Source organism: Ambystoma mexicanum, chromosome 5q (assembly GCF_040938575.1).
Source record: "Ambystoma mexicanum isolate Mex_15411 chromosome 5q, UKY_AmexF1_1, whole genome shotgun sequence".
Lineage (NCBI taxonomy): Eukaryota > Metazoa > Chordata > Amphibia > Caudata > Ambystomatidae > Ambystoma > Ambystoma mexicanum.
This window is the reverse complement of record NC_090933.1, coordinates 1,283,859,958-1,283,879,522: the sequence shown is the minus strand read 5'-3', so window position 1 is coordinate 1,283,879,522 and position 19,565 is coordinate 1,283,859,958. Positions and strand designations below refer to the sequence as shown.

The 19,565-nt window shown below is 47.6% G+C and overlaps 1 gene segment (V, D, J or C); it reads left to right on the top strand.

Annotated features, from left to right (window-relative positions):
- Positions 1–17,869, top strand: part of LOC138498388 (immunoglobulin heavy constant epsilon-like) — a 246,953-nt gene extending 229,084 nt beyond the window's left edge. The window contains 1 exon segment of the C gene segment in view: positions 13,591–17,869. Coding sequence covers positions 13,591–13,958 — 368 coding nt within the window.
- The last annotated feature ends 1,696 nt before the right edge of the window (positions 17,870–19,565 follow it).

Here is a 19,565-nt window from a genome sequence, read left to right as displayed (position 1 = left end):
TGCTGCCATTGCTGCTGCGACTCATCAGTCAACTCAGGCGGTCCCGGTGCAGGATAATCCTCGTTGCACCGGCGTGGCCGAGGCAGATCTGGTTCCCGGACCTTCTGGACATGTCAGCTTCCCCCCCCCAGTCAAACTGCAGATGGATGCGGATCTTCTCACCAGGGAAGGAGGCGCCATCCTCCACCACGACCCGGGATCGCTGAACCTGCAGGCCTGGCTCATGCAGCACTAGAGTTCGTAGGGTATGATATCCCGGTGGACTGCAAGGAGGTGCTTGCAAAGGCCAGGGTGTCCTCGACTCTTAAGTGTTATGGACACAAATGGAGGTTCTCTGTCTGGTGCCGTGTACAGAAGATCAACCCTCTGCCGATTACGGCCCCTCAAGTGCTGGCGTACTTTCGATCGCTGGCCAAGGCGGGGGTGGCGCACGCCTCCATCAAAATCCATCTGGCGGCGATCTCTCGCTACACCAGAACTCCGGGGCGGCCATCTCTGTGGTCTCATCGCCTGGTGAAGGAGTTCATGAAAGGACTGTTCCGCTCATTCCCGCCGGTGAAGGCTCCGGCCCCAGCATGGGAGCTCAACGTGGTGCTGACCAGGCTCATGGGCCCGCCATTCGAGCCTCTGCATTCGGCACCGTTGAAGTTCCTATTGTGGAAGACAGCATTTCTTGTGGCCATCACCTCTGCACGACGAGTGGGAGAGATCCAGGCCCTCTCCTGTAAACCTCCATATCTGACATTACACGAGATGAGGGTAGTGCTGAGGATGCACCCCTCCTTCGTGCCCAAGGTGCCGTTGGACTTCCATCTCAACAAGCCCTTGGTGTTACCTGTTTCCTTCCCATCGCCTTCGTCGCCGGCTGAGAGAACTTTGCACTCACTGGATGTGGCTAGAGCGCTGAAGTTCTACGTGGACCGCACGAGGAGTTTTCGGAAGACATCACAGCTGTTTGTGAACTATGGCCCTGTGAACCAAGGGAAGGCCCTCTCGAAGGCTTCCATTTCCAGATGGCTCTCCGGCTGCATCATGCACTGTCACCGGTTGGCAAACCGACCGATGCCCGGCCGCCCGAGAGCCCATTCAACCAGAGCTACCACGGCGTTCCTGTCTGGTGTGCCCCTGCTGGACATCTGCAGAGCTACTACGTGGAGGTCGACACACACCTTCACGAGATTCTACTGCATCGACCGGGATTTCAGGGAGGAGTCCAGAGTCGGCCAGGCAGTGCTGCGCAACCTGTTCGCTTGAAGGTGAGCCTGGCTAGGAGGTAAGAGATGCTTAATGTTGAGTTGTTGTAATGCTTAATGTTAAGCCTTGCCACCTCCCGTGGTTGTGCATGTGTGTACTGCTATGTATTCTTGTATTCATGAGAATGTGAATCCATGCCAGACCCCATGCTGGAGAAGGAACAAGTTACTTACCTGTAACTGTTGTTCTCCAGCATGGGTCTGGCATGGATTCACGTGCGAACCCTCCCTCCAACCCCTCTGCGGCTCTTCTCTTGGTCCTACTGCCACTTTACGTGCTACCAAATCTGAAGATGGCTGCCAGAGGAGGGGCTTAGGTAGAGGGCAGTCATTGGCTGTGGGCAGTATGACCCAGAGGCCAGTGATTGGTTATTAGTAGAAAGACAGTTCAGAAACAAAACTGAAACTGATTTTTTCTTTACTGAGGATTCCCAGCCTGACGATGGGGAATATTCATGAGTATGTGAATCCATGCCAGACCCATGCTGGAGAACAACAGTTACAGGTATGTAACTTGTTCCGTCTCTATAGAAAACCATGCAAGTTGACACGTGACTCAGGCGGCCATGTTGTGTTGGAATTTAGAATCTCCTTCTTGGAAGGGAGTTTCAGTCCATTGAATAGTATTGGCTAGGTGATTGCCTAACATGTTTTTAAGGATTCACAATCTTATTTATTAGTCAACGTTTTTATGATTGAGATGGTCGACCAGTTTAATGTGGTCATGTCACAAAAATGGAAATGTTAATGTTGCAGCTCACATCCCATCCCATGTTAAAAAGCAAAGATTTAGGGTGAGTATCAATTATATTATTTGTAGATTTTCACATTTTTTAACGGGCTGGCTAAGGCATGTGTGATTGATTCCACAAGGGTAAACCAAACACCCACAGTCACAGACTGAACTGCAGGGATTTCACCATAAATAAGGACAGTATAAAGGGCAGTTCCTTTATGCATGAACAAAACCCATTCAATGGTTGTGTTAAGACCTTTGTTGACTGAGTCCAATCTATAGATCAATTTTTGTTCTGCTTTCGAGAGTGTCAAGTTGCAGACTCCTCCTCTCTCTGCCACTTTATTTTTGAGACATGAACAGTGTTCACAAATCCTCTGCCTGATCTCGTGTTTGGTCGTCCCTATGTAAATCAATCCACATGGACATTTTAACCCGTAAATATACCATTGTGTCTTTCAGTTCGTAAAAGTTAGCAGTTTTCAATTTAAGCTATAAAAATCAATGTGCTTTAAAATCTTTTACCATTGAACAGACTGAACATCGGCCACATTTAAAATGGGCGATGGCCGGTGGAAGGGCCGATAAGGTGGTTTGGGCAGGAACTTGCTGCCTTAGTTATTCATATGTGTGGACCAGTGTGTTCTTGATGTTGCTTTGTCTTTTGAACACAAATCTAGGCTTTTCTGGATTGAAATCAGGTGTTTTCACAGTATTCCAATTATGAAGGATAATTCTCCTAAGCTCCTAAGGGAGATGCTGATAGGACTAAATGTGGTGACACACGTAATTTTCTCAGCTGTTGTTCCATCCTGTTTCGTGAGGCCTGTCTCTCTGTTGGTGTTACGCGCTATTTTCGTGACATTACAGATTATTTTATGTGGATACCCACGTTGTTTCAGTCTGGTAGTGAGATCTCTACTATGAGATCGAAGTCGGTCATGGTCACACAATTCCTACGGATCCTTAGGAACTGCAGAAGGGTAAATTCTCCTTCATACTTAATGAATGAAAGCATTCATATAGTTTAGGAGGGCATTTTTGATAGTTGGCTTTCTAAATAATGTAGTTTCCAAAGTGCCTTTGGTGGATTTTAGAATTTTCAAATCCAAAAAGCCATAAATGTGTGATCAAATGACATGGTAAATGTTATGTACTGATCTGAGTGTTCAACCATGTGAGCAAGGACAATAATAAAGATTCTGATCCTTCCAAATCATGAACACATCATCAATATATCAGTGCCAACACCCAATGTAGTTGGTAAATGAGTTTTGTTCACAGTATATTGAGAGATGCTCGAAGTGGTCCATGTAACGGTTTGCAATATCTGGTGTGAATGTGGCACCCATGCGTGTACCATATTTATGATTATAAAAAGCACCTTCAAACAGGAAGTAGTTCTCTGTTAGTGCGATTATGATGCACTCGAGTATAAAGTCTGATGGAACTAGGTTTACTGTACTTCTCCATTCTTTGAGATATAATCTCATGACCTCTGTGCTTGCTATCTGTGGTATACTCGTGTAGAGAGATTCTACATTGAGGGTGACTACAAGGTCATCTGGATGGATGCTGACTGCTGACAAGATGTGTGTCATGGCAGTAGTTTCTTGTACAAACAGTGGCATAACACAAAATGGGGGCCGCCCTGCAAGCCTTGCTGAGGGGGCCCCGCACTGCACCCTGGCCCCCCCCCCACCCACTGGGCATGGGCAGCATGGGCCCCCCACACCACGGGGGCTGCAGGAGCCCTGTTACCCAAGTGTGTACAAACAATCCCATAGTTTTCACAAAAGGCCTCAAGATCAAGTCACCATAGATAGACAGGGGCTTCAGTATGGAACCCAATGCAGAATGCATTGGGTCTACCTGGTGGTGCTTTATTGTTCTTATGCACCTTAGGTAAGATGTAAAAAGCTGATATGGTTGGATGGAATCTGGTGAGAAAAATACTTTCATCTAAAACTATCCCGCCTTGAAGGAATACGAGGACGGTTAGGCTCTCAATTCCTTCTTTTAACCTTTCTGTAGGATTTACGTCCAATTTGGTATAGAAAGAGGAGTTGTTTAGATGTTTCAATACTTCTGTGTTATATGCTTTCAGGGACCATAAATCAATCCCACCACCTTTATCGGCAGGTTTTATGTTGAAGTCTGGGTGGGAATATAGATTCTTTAAAGCAGCTCTTTCTGTTTTGGTAAGATTGTCACGATAATGATTTTTAGAGCGCATACATTTTTCCATTTCACGGAGGATTGTATTCTCAAACGTGATGATTTCTGGACTTATCATAGCTGCAGATGGGAAAAAAGTGGAGGGCGGTTTTAGACCTGTTAAACTCTCTTCTCTAGGTTTTTCTTGTGAAGGATCCCTCAGTCTGGAATTGAATGGCAGGTGTGCTCGGAACAAAATATAACGCTTTGCTGAGAACGCTAGTTTTGGCATGAGTTGAAATGTGGTTGGTAAAATTGAAAATTGGTGCTACCATTCTGGTTGCTGCCTCGTATTACACAGCCTGGTTCTCATCCTCGATGGAGGCAGTCTCGGCCCCTGGATGTCTTTACCTCTTTCTCCCTCTCATACACTGTTGTCCACCTTCACGGGCTACAGATAGAATGCAGTGTGTGGAGGAGGATGGAGGCAGCCACTGTCCTTGGATGTCTTTACCTCGTTCTCCCTTTCTCACACTGCTGTCCACCTTCCGTGGCTGGCGATAGAACACAGCATGTGGAGGAGGATGGAGTCAGTCACTGTCCCTGGATGTCTCCCTTCAGGGGCTGGAGATCGAATGCAGCATGTGAAGAATGATGGCAGCAGTCACTGTCTCTGGATGGCTTTATCTCTTTCTCCTTCAGTTACACTGCTGTCCACCTTCAGGAGCTGGAGATAAAATGCAGCATGTGGTGAAGGATGGAGTAAGTCACTGTCCCTGGATGTCTTTATGTCTTTCTCCTGATGTTATACTGCTGTCCACCTTCAGGGGCTGGAGATACAATGCAGCATGTGGAGGGGGGATGGAGACTTCCACTGTCCCTGGATGTATTTACCTCTTTCTCCCTTTGTTACAATGCTCTCCACCTTCAGGGGCTGGAGATAGAATGCAATGGGCAGATGATGGAGGCAGTCACTGTCCCTGGATGTCTTTACCTCTTTCTCCCTTTGTTACACTGTTGTCCACCTTCAGGGGCTGGAGATAAAATGCAGCATGTGGAGGCAGATGGACACTGTCACTGTTCCTGGATGTCTTTACCTCTTCCCCCTTCTGTTACCCTGCTGTCTACCACCAGGTGCTGGAAATAGAACATAGCAAGTCGAGGAGGATTGAGGCAGTCACTGTCCCTGGATGTCTTTACCTCTTTCTCCCTCTGTTACACTGCTGTCCACCTTCAGGGGCTGGAGGTAAAATGCAGCATGTGGAGGGGGGATGGAGACTTCCACTGTCCCTGGATGTATTTACCTCTTTCTCCCTTTGTTACAATGCTCTCCACCTTCAGGGGCTGGAGATAGAATGCAATGGGCAGATGATGGAGGCAGTCACTGTCCCTGGATGTCTTTACCTCTTTCTCCCTTTGTTACACTGTTGTCCACCTTCAGGGGCTGGAGATAAAATGCAGCATGTGGAGGCAGATGGACACTGTCACTGTTCCTGGATGTCTTTACCTCTTCCCCCTTCTGTTACCCTGCTGTCTACCACCAGGTGCTGGAAATAGAACATAGCAAGTCGAGGAGGATTGAGGCAGTCACTGTCCCTGGATGTCTTTACCTCTTTATCCCTCTCTTACACTGCTGTCACCTTCAGGGGCTAGAGGCAGAATGCTGCATGTGGAGGAGGATGTAGGCAGTTACTGTACCTGGATGTCTTTGCCTCTTTCTCACACTGCTGTCTGCCTTCAGGGGCTGGAAATAGAAGCAGCATGTGGACAGTGGCGTAACACAGGATCTGGGGGGCCCCCTGAGAGCCATGCTGAGGGCCCCCCCCCCCCAACTCAGCAACAAATTATGGGTCGCTACACACACTGGGCTGGCCTAGATTACCACACCTTTGCAATACACACAAACGTGCTGCTGAAGGGGTATGCCGCACACTGCACTAGGAGAACGATATAAATATGTGTTTAATGCAATATACAGCACACTTTCTGAGAAAAATTGGCTAAAAAGTCAGTGTTTGCTATTGTTTTGTATGGTTACACCAATCCAATACATGCAAGTCACCAACATTGCGCATGAACATTAATGATTTGCTATTAAAAATGCCATGCCACAATGAAAACATATCCAACTGGCTGCACAATGTAGACACGTAATAACATTACAGTAAAGCATGGCAGGCCACATTTAGACATACCTAGACTGGTTGCACCAAAATGCCAGTCGAAGCAATAAGACTCATCAAGAAGAGAGCACACATTCAAGCCTGCGTCTCTGCGGCCTCTAACAACACGGCCAAACTCTTTAAAATCTGCAAGGAACTGGCCAATACTGTTGCAGTCTCTACCTCTCCTGTTCCCTCATCAGACCCTCTGTACGGCTTTGGCCTCTCACTTCTCCGCTAAAATTCAGGACATCCTGTTCACTATCTCCTCTTCCTCTCCCTCTCCCTCTTTCGGCCCCCCTTTGGCCATCCCTCCCTCTCCTCCTCCTTTCTCCTCTTTCTCTCTAACACCAGACTAGTTTTCTAGACAAGTCCCATCTATTGAAGTGTCGTCGAAAGATGTGCTCACTGCTCCTCCAGAACTATCAAGGACCATAATGACACCCTTGTTCCAGCCTTGGCAGATTTCTGTAATCATTCTTTTGCCACTGGAACTTTCTCCTCTCCCATACTCTTGGAAAAGCTGGCCATCTCCCAGCTTACTCTCCACACTGAATCTGTTGGTTGTCTCCATGACCATCAGTCTGGCTTAAGAGATGCCAGAGGCACGAAAACTGTTCTCCTGAACACCTGTGAAGATCTGATCTCTAACCTTGATTCCAGCATTCCTTCTGTCCTGATCCTCCTTGAACTTTCCTCTGCTTTCGACACGCTCAACCATGCCATCCTGATCAATCGACTCCGTGAGAACCTGGGCATCATGGATCAGGCCCTGTAGTGGCTGACCTCCTTCCTCTTGGACCGCCCCTCCCAGGTCCAACTTGGTCCCTTTCACTCCGCCACCTCTCTCTACCTGTGGCGTTCCACAGGGCTCTATCCTCTCACCCTGGTTTTCAATCTCTACTTGGCCCTGTTGGCCCACTTGATCTCTACCTTCTCCTCTAACTTTCAGAGTTATGCGGATGACACTCAGCTTCCCTTCAGGCTGCCCTCAGCCTACTCTCCTCTCTCGCTCATTCCTGGTGTCATCTTCACCTCCACTCTCTCTTTCTCTCCTCACATCTCGGACCTCACCAAGAAATCCCACTACCAGCTGCACCTCCTCAAAGAGACTCTTCGCTTTCGCACTTTCCCCCAGAAGCTCACTGTCTCCAGAGCCCTGGTTCTCTCTAGGCTGGACTACTGCAACAGCCACTTTCTCAGTCTGCCTTCCTCTACTCTCTGCCCTCCGCAACTAATCCAGATCAGGACTGCAAGACTTATCCTTGGCCTCAAGCACACAGACCGTATCTCTCCAGCCATTAAATCTCTCCATTGGCTCCTGTTGGCTGCAAGGATCAAGTTCAAGACCCTTTGCATTGTGCACAAGGTTTTCTGGGGCTGGTATCCGCACTACATCCAATGCTCTCTTCCAAAATACCTTCCTTCTCAAGCTGTAAGGGTTATATGCTTCTCCAGGCAGAGAGTGGGGGGTAGATCTCTCTCCTCTGCAGGTGCCTCCCTCTGGAATGGCCTCCCTGCCCCTCCCACACTTGAGCCGGACCACCTGAAGTTCCGGAAGCAGCTCAAAACATTCCTCTTCTCTTCTTTCTCTCCCTCCCCTGCTGACCTACCTGTCTGCTGTACCAACTGGTTGCTTGGCTTCCCTCAGTCTCACTGAGTCCAGTCTCTTTCTTGATCAGTCACCCTTGCACTGCCTCCGGGCCTACGACGCAGTTAGGGGCTGTAACTGTAACCCTACAGTCTCTTGTTCTACTTGCACTACCCAGAGCCGCGCTGCCCTAGCTGCACTTACTCAGAGCATTGCTGCCCTGTTTTCCCCTTCCCTCTCCCTTTCTCCTTGCACTTCCCGTTCTCACACTTGCACGATCTGAATGACACAAGGCTTAGGAAGATAATTTGTCTTGTCCTCCCTCTGTTTTCCTTCCCTTGTCTTGTCGCGCCTAAAAACACTTGTGTACAGGCGCCTTATATATGACTTATCATATCATATAATATCATATCATTTTATCACAGATGCCCAGAAAAATATACAGTGCTGCAGTAAGAAACGGCTAGACTGGCAGAACCCAAATGCCAGTCTAGCCAGGTAGTTACACTTATCAGGGCTGCTTTATCAGAAATGACTAGTTAAAAAAAGTCATACCAAACTGAGAAATGACTAGACTGGCTGCACCAAAGTGCCTCTCTAGCCACTATTACCACATATCATGTCTGCTTAGAATGAACATGGACGACCATTATGATTTATTGCACAATAGCACCCCCCCACACATCCCCTTTCCCTCCCATCCCCTACCCCAACCTCCAAAATCAGCCATTGGCACAGAATTACCTCCATGTCCCTCTTCCTTGTCCCAGTGCTTACATATGAGGCTCCTTGCCTCATAGGTAAGTACTGGTATGAGGAAGAGTGGGGCAAGGAGTAATGAAGATTACAGGTAACTAAGGCAGGCATTACCTTCATATACCTCTACCTCATCCCAGTACTTGTGTATGAGGAACAGTGCCTCATACACAAGTACTGCCTCATACACAAGTACTGGGATGAGAAGAAAAGGGTTAGGAGTAATGAAGATTACCAATAAGTAATCAAAGCATTAAACACAAGTAGTGGTGCAACACCATTGAGCTGACTGGGATTCAGCACTCCCCCCACCCCCCTGAAATTCTGGTCTATGTTGACATGATCTGGCTGACCTACAGAGCAGTTGCCGGACAGAAAAGGACACAGTTGTTAAACGGCACCTGGGTTTCGCTGTTAAAAGGGCCCGGCCCAGCAATTAGTAATGTACAGCATTTCACTTTAGTACCTGCATTCAAATGCCACATTTTTTAGGCAATTGAAATTGTGATGTGGGTTTAGTACTTGCATGCCAGGGGAGTGATTGGAAGGGTAGAGAGGGAACAGGAGACCAGTCATTCTCACAGCAGTCCATAAGTGAGTGGTTTCAGACTTAAAGGAGAGAGGTAACTGCTTATAACATTGAAGCTGCACTAGAATAGTCTCATTAAAATGCGTAAAGAAGTTAGATGCCCCCATACAAATAAGTTTGCTCCTCCCCACCACACGTGAAGTTAGCGCCTCTGCCAACATTTGAAGGGTTTGCCCCCTGAAATGTAGATTTTGTTGCGCCCCTGAACACAAGCACACACACCATTCACCATATATACACACGCACACCCATTCATCCATACATTTGAGTGTGCACTCTTTCACCATACAGGCACACCCAGGCAGCCACCCATACATTTAAGTGTGCACCCTTTTACCATACAGGCACACCCAGGCAGCCACCCATACATTTAATTGTGCACCCTTTCACCATACAGGCACACCCATGCAGCCACCCATACATTTAAGTGTGCAAACTTTCACCATACAGGCACACACACCCAGGCACCCACCCATACACTTAAGTGTGCACCCTTTCACCATACAGGCCCCCTCAGGCAGCCACCCATACATTTAAGTGTGCATCCTTTCACCGTACACACATACCCAGTCACCCATACATTTGTGTGCACCCTTCCACCATCCACTCACACAGGCAGCCACCTATACATTTAAGTGTGCACCCTCCTTTCACCATACACTCACATAGACAGTCACCTATACATTAAAGTGTGCACCCTTTCACCACACAGGCACACCCAGTCAGCCACCCATACAGTTAAGTGTGCACCCTTTCACCAAACCCGACACACGCATACCCAGCCAACCATACATTTGTGTGCACTCTTTCACCATACACTCACACAAACGCACACGTCATGGGGTTGAGGGGAGCCATAATACTTCAAAAATAAATTGTTTCTTTTTGAAGTCACTGACTTCATAAAGACATTATTTCGGTTAAGGACTGAACAATAACGGAAATAATTTCTTTATGAAGGCTGAGTGACTTAAAAAATAAACTATTTATTTTTGAAGTCATAGGGCTTCCCCCACCCCATCACATGGAGGCCTCCAGCCTAGGGTGTTCATGTCAAGGGGTGGGGGTAATGCCCGTACTTCAAAAAGAAAGTTTCTTTTTGTATTCACTCTGCCTTCAGGAAGAAATTATTTCTGTTACAGAAATAATTTCTTTATAAATGCTGAGTGAATTAAAAAATATATTTTTTTTTTATTTTTTTACTCCAAGTGGTGCCCCCTCCCAGGACATGTGGTCGCGGGACACCCCGCACCGTGGCGGCTGCGTGGGCCCCTGTTACGCCAGTGCATGTGGAGGAGGATGGAGGGAGTCACTGTCCCTGGATGTCTTTACCTCTGTATCCCTCTCTTACACTGCTGTCCATTTTCAGGGACAGGAGATAGAATGCAAAATGTGGAGGAGGACTGAATGTGGAGGAGGACTGAGGTAGCCACTGTCCTTGTTTTTCTTTACCTTGGAGCCTCAAAAATGTATTACATTTTTCCTGAATGTACATTAGATGGCTACAATTGCATGGTACTTGTGAACTCACAAATGAATGTTCTCTCTGGGTCACCAGTGATGCAACGTATGAAATTTTCTACATTTTTGTGAGAAATACATTAAATACAGAAGAAAAAAAGCCTGTATTCGGGGGCTTTAGAACAAGCTGCATTGAATGTATATCTTCAAATGTTAAGAAAGTGCACAGGAAAACAAAATATCAACTTTTTGTGTCTAAGGGCTTTTTTGGTGCAATGCCATGGAACTCTGCGTCGGGTAAAATTCTGAGTTTGTCCCCTTTGGAGCCTCAAAAATGTATTACATTTTTCCTGAATTTAAATTATATGGCTGCAATGGCATGGTACTAGTGAGCTCACAGATGAATGTTCAGCACTCTAAGGGTATCCTTCACTGAGAAAAACACACTTTTCTCTCTGTGTCAACAGTGAGGCAAAGTGCAAAAAAGATTACATTTTTGGGGGGAAATTCACTAAATGCAAAAAAGACTGTATTCAGTGGCTTTATAACAAGCTGCATTTAATTTATATCTCCAAATGTTAAAATAAAAGCGCACATTAATAAAAATGTGATATTGCTTCATATGCATATCAGCTATTTTTGGGAAAGCGGCAGAGGTGTAACAGAGATGTCACAAATGTAACCCAAACTACACCCCTGAACACAGGGTCAACCTTATAGCCTGACTTCAACTCAATCACAGAAAAATAAGTAGTGTTTTTTTATGTTTTAGGACACCACCCGTTCATTTGAGCCCCACTTTGTTTGTAAAAAAATATTGAGGGTGCATTTTTTCAGAGAGCATCATATGTGATGCTTGCGCCCTCAAAAGGATTTTGTTGATGATAGATGGTAAATCATAAATGCATACTGGCCCAAAGCCTAACACGATGATTCTGAACAAAAAAAAACCAAAGTCTAGCAAAAAACATTGTAAAATCACTTTTTTATACTAAAACTCACTTTTTCACTTTTTAAAAGTTTGCAGGAAATTCATACATTTGACAATTCTAACAAAAAAGATTGTGTTTAAAAACACTAGACCTGAGGCTGCCAGAGAAACAATGATGATCTCTGAAAAAATCCCCCCTCATTATTTTTAAACCATGTGAGGTTTAAATGAATGGGGGGATCCTAAAACAAAACACAACTTTCTTTCGGGACTTGAGCCGAAGGTCAGGATTTCTGAGAGTCACCCTTTGACTCTGTGAACACAGTGATGTTTGTGAATGACATGTGCTGCTTTCCCGTAATAGGCAGTCTCACATACAATCAGGCCCTGCTGATGATGTGCAGGGGCCCATTTCAACATAATGGCTGGGGCCCCTCCTTGGAGCCGAAAACAGTCTGAGGTCCCTTTGCAGTGCATACATTATAACAGAGACAAAACAATACACCAAGTGGTTAATAGTCGCTGATTATATAGAGACAGCCAGCAGGGAGCTGAAACACTAAGTACCCACTGATTATCACCTTAGTTTCTTTTAACACCAGTTCCTAATCATCAGTCCCTTGCTGTCAAAGAAGGATATATAGCTTTTCAGTGGGCATTTAGTGTTTTAGCTCCCTGCTGGCTGGCTGTCTAGTTATAATTGGCAGATATTAACCGATAGGTGCATCTCTTTGTTTTAAATGTGTGCTTTGCAGCACTCTTGTTAAAAATGTCATTTGCTGGAGCCTTTCAGGTTTTCAGAAACCATTGTATGGGATACTGCTCCCCAGGAGTTGAGCATCATGTTTGAGAAAAGTGACATCTTGGCAAAAGCACCATATATGGCACATTTGTCAAGATGTCACTAATTTTCATGTCAAGGCAAAATATATTTTTTGTTTCTGATGGTGTTAGTGCATCTCCAAATCCACCACTGTTGTAGATGGAGTGTCCAGCATATGCTAGTCCAGCATATGTATCTAACCTATATATACAAATAAATTAGGTTTGTTTGAAAACTTGAAAATTCCAGTGTGAGACCTTATTGCTTATGTTCATATCCAGGAGATTTGGTGTGCTTGTACCTTAGGCATTATAACATCAATTAACCCACAGGTGTTACATAAGTAGGTAGCCTTTTTTATATGTATTTCACTTTTTGTGTCATAGGGCTTCTTTGGTCATATGCCCTGAACGTCTGTTGTGTACATTTTGAGTGTGTCCCCTTTGGAGGCTCAAAAATGTATTACATGTTTCCTGAATTTAAATTAGATGACTGCAATGGCGTGGCACTGGAGAGCACACAAATTCATTTCAGCACTAAGTGCTTGCTTAACTGAGAAAAAAACACTTTTCTCTCTGTGTCAACAGTGATGCAAAGTTTGAAAAATATAAATTCTTTGGGGAAAATTCACTAAATGCAAAACAAAGCCTGTATTCAGTGGCTTTAGAACAAGCTGCATTAAATGTATACCTCCAAATGTTAATAAAAAGTGCACCGGAAAAAAAGGTGTTTTTGCTTCATGCGTGTATCAGCTAATTTCGGATAACAAATATGCACAAGTGTAACCCAAACGACACCCCTGAACACAAGGTCAACCTAATAGCCTGACCTTCGACTCAAGCCCAGAAAAATAAGTAGTGTTTTTTAATTCTATAGGACACCCCGGTTCATTTGAACCCCATTTTGTTTCTTAAAAAAATGTTGAGGGTGCATTTTTTCAGAGAGCATCATATGTTGTGCCGGTCTTTTCCCTCTTCTTGCCCATCTCTTCTTCCTCGCTGCTTCTGTGCTCTCTGTTTGCCACCCTATTTCTCCATCATACTGTACCATATGTTCCCATTTTCTTGCATACCTGTCATGCACCTTCATGCCATCTTTCTATGTGAACTGACTTCCGCTTTTAATTTTCAGGTGTCCCCAAAGTGAACCCATGGGAGATTAGGACAATGACATCAACATCCAACGATAAGACCCTGAGCCTGGAAGTAGATTATTTTTCTCCTGGTGGAAAAGGAATCCAGTGGTTTTGTGACCCTACAGGGAAGCTGTCTTCCAAACTGCACATGACACACAATCAAGATGGAACCCACACTGCAAAGAGCACTTGTAAGCCACACAGAAGCATGAGAAAGAAGATTACAGAGCACGGCAAAATAACCGTGATCATCGAACATGAGGCCCTGGACAAAGCATTAAAAGTGTCTGCCCGATATAAAGGAAAGGGCAAAGGTTGGAAACTGCTGAAGGAGGCTGATAAGCAAGAAAGGAAGAAGAAATGAGGTCTAGCGCCTGGTATTATTAACGCTGCCTTCAATGAGATATGATTAAAACTGATCAAGAGGAAGAAAGGCCAACTCAGGGACAGTTAATAGGGGGATGCAGAGCACAGAGATTACACCATGTGCAGGGATTACCAAGATAAACAAGCATTGGCAAAGCAACAGGTTTGCCCTTTGTAAACTGAAAAAGTGTTCCACATTGCCAAGTGCGGCCATTATATGCTCAAGCTTTCGGCCTACCTAGCAAGATATGCCCCATGTCTCCAGACACACACACCCTCAGCCAGCTGTTGCCCTCAGATGCTCAGGCACTTGTAACATAGGCCAGATTCTGCCATGGAATGCCCAGTAATTGCTATTGCCATGCACTGCGTACGTTTATTAATCGCCGTTTTATTTTTGCTGAGTGTTTTGCCGAACCATTGGGGGGTGGGGTTGGGTATATAAGGGGTAGGAGTGGTTGGAGGATAGATAATAAATAAAAGGGAAGGGTGGTGTTTGGGAGATAACCCACAAAATAAAAATTCAATAAATTCGATGAGTTTTTTCGGTGATAAAAGTTCAGCAAAAAACTCTGCGAAATAAAATCTGGGGATAAATGAACATAGAACCTTGCCAGTTATTGATCTCATATCCCCAGAAGCTCACACCAATCATTTGGCAGCTATTGCCATCAGAAGCCCAGGTACTCACACTATTTGCCAAGATTTGGCATGCTATGATATGATATGATATGGCATTTATAACGCGCCTATACACAAGTGTTTCAAGGCACGACGAGGCAAGGGGGGGAACAAAGGGAGGACAGGGGGGGCGTGGCTAAGCGCATCATGTAGGAGGACATGGGTTCACTGGAGCTCCTGGAGATCCGGACATCATCCGACGTAAAACTACAAGAAAATGAGCATGAATGCGCTTGATACTGAAGGACCGGGCGTGTAAAGGTGCAGGGAGCAGGATGTATCATTGATGCCTAAGGATTAGAGCAGCGGACACGGACAATATCGAAAGACTTTGCTGGGAACGGAACGCTGGGGCCAATAAAATGGCAGATGCACAACAACAAAGGGTGGAATGACTGTCTCGAGAGGATCGCGTCCCCGGCAGAAACAGACCACAATGATCCATGGCAGAGGTGCCCTTTGCTTGAATTGAGCTAATTAGGGCGTGAGACGCGGCCCGAATGTGTGGCGGTGTATTGCTGAAGCTTCCCATCCATTGCAGGAGATGGACGCTGCACTGAACATCGGAAAGTACGCCTGTCTGCTGTGAGGCATACGTGGCCACAGAGCCCCTGTGAAGGGCGATCGCAGATGCGGCAGATGCTCTGCTGGAGCCGGGCCTCGCTGGAGGAACATTGTTGCAATCACACGGAGGACGAGGCAGATGGACTGGGCTCACGGCGCCCGGGACACGGCTGCCGAACAAAGGGAGTGATACATTTTGGATACACTAGTATCCAGACTCTCTTAGTATAAACGGAGCAGTCACGCCGTGCAGAACCGGAGACTGGCAAAGTGAGCCCTCGAGCTGGCTGAGGAGAAGAGCACGATTGCACACAGCAGTAAGGCACTCTGCAGCAGGCTGGGCAGGGTGACTACATTGCGAATTGTGACCTGTTGTGCGGTGTGAGAATTGAAGGAGCTGCGCAGTGCGGGGGTTTCAATTGGGAGGGGCCCCAACAACAGTGAGCTGCACACCCACACAACACAAAAGGAAGAAGCGTGGTGACTCTGCAAGCATAAACAACGTGGGTAGCGCGTAAAGGAAAGCACTGGTGCAGCACACTAACACACTTCCCCTCATAAGCACATATGAGACCGGAGACCTGGGGTAAAACTCAAACTGCAGCAGCAATCTGCCATTGAAGGTACCGAACGAGCACCCCTTACAACCAATATTGCTCCATTGTGCAGACTGTAAGAAGTCCGGATGCCAAAGGATAGAAAAGGACTTCCTGCTCTGGCTAAGCCATAGGTCTGGGTGGCTCCTCCGCCACACTATCCCTGGGGATGCAATCTATAGGAGGCAATAAGGCTCATTGAAGACGTGGGAGGACATAACCCACCCGAAGTCATAGCTCAGCGCACTCCGGCCTACGCGGGGCACCCCAAGATAACAGTCCGGGCCTGAAGTGACCCACTGCCGATACGGCGGAACAGGGGAACAGGATTGCTACACCAAGAACAAGTAGCCTCGGACACTTAAGCCAGATCACCAGAGGACAGGGAGAGTGGTTAAGGCCAGAAGCAAACAGATCTGCCCCCCGAACATTGTGGCACCGACGGCATCCTATTACAGGCTGCAGGGGAAAGACAGAGAAGGAGGCTCACCCCAGAGCACGTGATGGACCCCAGAAAAAGTATAAGGCAGCCTCTTTAGCCGAGGAGCCGGAGGAAAGCACTCAAGGCAACACTGTGGGCCAGATGGCCTCAGGGCCAACAGAGCACCGTAGAGGGAGAGCGCGGGGTCAGTGAGTGCACCTGACCTCCGGCTACTGAAGGAAATATGGCAGAGGCCAGTGGAGCAACACTGCATGAGCGCAGGCACGTGAGAGGACACAGCCCATTCCCAGACACGGCTGAATCGGACCCCAAACGCTAAGAGTGGCCCGGCGCCACATTGGCTTTCGCGCGTAGGGTGGCGCGGTAGGCCCACGCCCCGGATGGCACAGCATAATGTCTAATTAAATTGTCAGACCCAGGAACAAACAGCCCACGCTGGATGCCTACGCCAAGACACCTCCGGGGGCAGAAGGTGGGAAGAGCAAAGACAACACTACCACGGCAGCGGAGGAGACACCAGGCACGATCCAGGAGGTGCTGGCGGCGATTGCGGACCTGAAAGTTGCCTGGGAGACCAAACTGGGCCTGGCAATGAACAAACTAAAAGTGGGACTGGACCTTAAGATCGGAGTGGTCCAGGAAGAAGTTAATTTGCTGAGACAGGATGTGAGGACGCTCGCAGAGCGCACTGGAAACTTGGAAAAGGAGATGGCCCCAAACACTGCATGTGCCGCCCACGGATCGGAACTCCATGCCCTTGTGCAGCGTGTGGGCAACTTGGAGAACAGGGCGGAGGAGGCAGAAGGGCGCGCCAGACGCAATAACATTCGTATTGTTGGATTGCCAGAAGGAATGGAAGGGCCTAACCCAACAGAATATGTGGAATCCATGTTTCTGCAGGAAATAACTGGCGGAGCACTGACCCAGGGGTTTGCAGTTGAAAGGGCGCACAGGGCCTTGGCGAGGAGACCGCCCCCGGGAGCCCCCCCGCGGCCGCTGATTGCAAAGATTCTAAACTACCGGGATCAGGAGAAGATACTCGAATTCTTCCGGAAGGGAGGAACAATCGAGAGGGGGCCGGCAAAAATCACAGCGTACCCGGACTACACTTTGCATGTACAACGCAGCAGGATGAACTTCGGGGTGGTGAAAAGGAGGTTGAGAGAGGCTGGCCACAGATATATGTGGCTTTATCCGGCCAAACTGAAAGTGTTCTACAAGAACAAAACCCTGTTTTTCGAGACGCCGGAGGATGCTATGGAATGGCTGGATATGCAGGGCCGCCCCCAAGAACCGGGTATCCAGACATGAGCCGCAGAAGATAAGTAGCACGCAGCCGGGTCATCTCTGGTGATATAGCACATGACACTGGGACTTGAATATAGTATTAACTAAAGCCTGTGGGGAATGTGTTGCAGAAAATACATGCTTGCAAGATCCGCTAGAAGCTACAATCCTAATCAGATGAGTGGGAGCTCCTGGGAGACAACCCTTGAACCCCATAGCATTACGCTTAGTTAGGTCACTGTTAGTCCGGTGACGCCCCGCGGGGTCCTAGTTCTCGGTTCACGAGACAGGACCAGACGCGGGTGGGCCTGAGATCCAGGGATGGAGCTGGGCATTTGTTGGGGCTGGGTAGGGAGGGGGGAGGAGGAGGGTTGTGTGCAGTGGGGCGGAGTTGGGGAAAGGGGGTGGGGGGAAGTTGTTGAGGTTGGGAGGGATAAGAGTCGGAAAACGGGCCATTGGGGAAGACATCAGAGAGGGAGGGGAGGGGGAGAACATCAAGACAATGGCATCGGGTAATCTCAGGGTCGTGACCTGGAATGTGCGGGGCCTCAACAGTTATCTAAAACGTAATAAAGTGATGATGTACCCAAAGAGGATGCGGATTGACATAGCTCTGCTACAGGAGACCCACCTCACCAAGGAGAAGTTGGAGGTGGTCAGGAGAAAATGGAAAAATGGAAGGGTAACGTCATAGGAGCCACATACTCGGCATATGCAAGAGGGGTGATTACATGGGTGACACCGCATGTGCCGTTTCAGCTGCTTAGATCAACGACAGACGCAGAAGGTAGAATGGCAGTAGTTGTGGGACTCCTGGAGAACAGAGAGGTGAACATTATAAATTTGTATGCCCCTAACCATGATACAGCGGCATATTTTAGGTCCCTATATAGTAAACTTAGTCCCCTGTTGGGTGGCGCAATAGTGTGGGGAGGGGACTTCAATTGCACCCTGAACCCCGGGATAGATAGGTCAGATGACAAGTCAGAAAAGCCGGCGCCGGCAGCTAAAGCGCTGAGGACACTGTTGACAGACCTCGGTCTAGAGGATGTATGGAGACGGCTGCACCCAATGGACAGGCAATACTCGCATTACGCAGCGCCACATGACCTACATACGAGGTTGGATTATGTGTTTGCTGCTGCCGAGACAGTGGGAGAAATGGTGGGCACGGAATATAAAGCTAGGGTACTTTCCGAGCACTCGCCTCTGGTCGTAGAGTGGCGACATCAACCCCCCAGAGCGCGAATCCCGACGTGGAGGCTTAGAGCTGAGGCTCTACAGGATGCAGGATTTCGAGAGGATTTGAGGGAGGCCATCAAGGAATATTTTGATATCAATATGGGCAGTGTACGATCCATCGGAACAGTATCGGAGGCATTTAAGGTGGTGGTGCGAGGGGTAGCTATATCAAAATCCAAAGGGCTCCAAGGGGGAATTGAACGGGAACTGCATGAAACAGAAAGAGAGCTAGAGGGCCTGATACAGAGTGGCGGGACCTCCCGAGAGGACAGCGCTAAAATAAGAGACTTACAGAAGACTTGTAGTGAACGCTGGGACAGATTATGCAAGCTAAATTATAAGAAATACACGGAGAGGCAACATGCGGGGGGGGACAAGCCGGGTAGACTACAGGCCTGGTTATACAAAAATGAGACCCCCCGCCCGGTGATCAGAGAGGTCAGGGACGCGGAGGGTCAAATCTGTAACACCCAGGAGGGAGTAAACGAGGAGTTCCTCAAGTATTATAAAACGATTATATGAGGACGTAGGAGAAGATGTGGGTCAAGAAATACGGGAAACAATAGAGGATATAGGGCTGCCCACCTTGGATAACTTAGAACGTGCAGATCTGGAGGCCCACATCACCTCGGACGAACTGGAGGCAGTGATCCAACACCTGCCCACATGTAAAGCGCCCGGGTCGGATGGGTTACCCAGTGAGTTTTATAAAACATATAAGCAGGAGCTACTCCAGCCGCTGCTGGCCATGCTCAATGAAGCCTATGAGCAGGGGGAACTGCCAGAGTCCCTC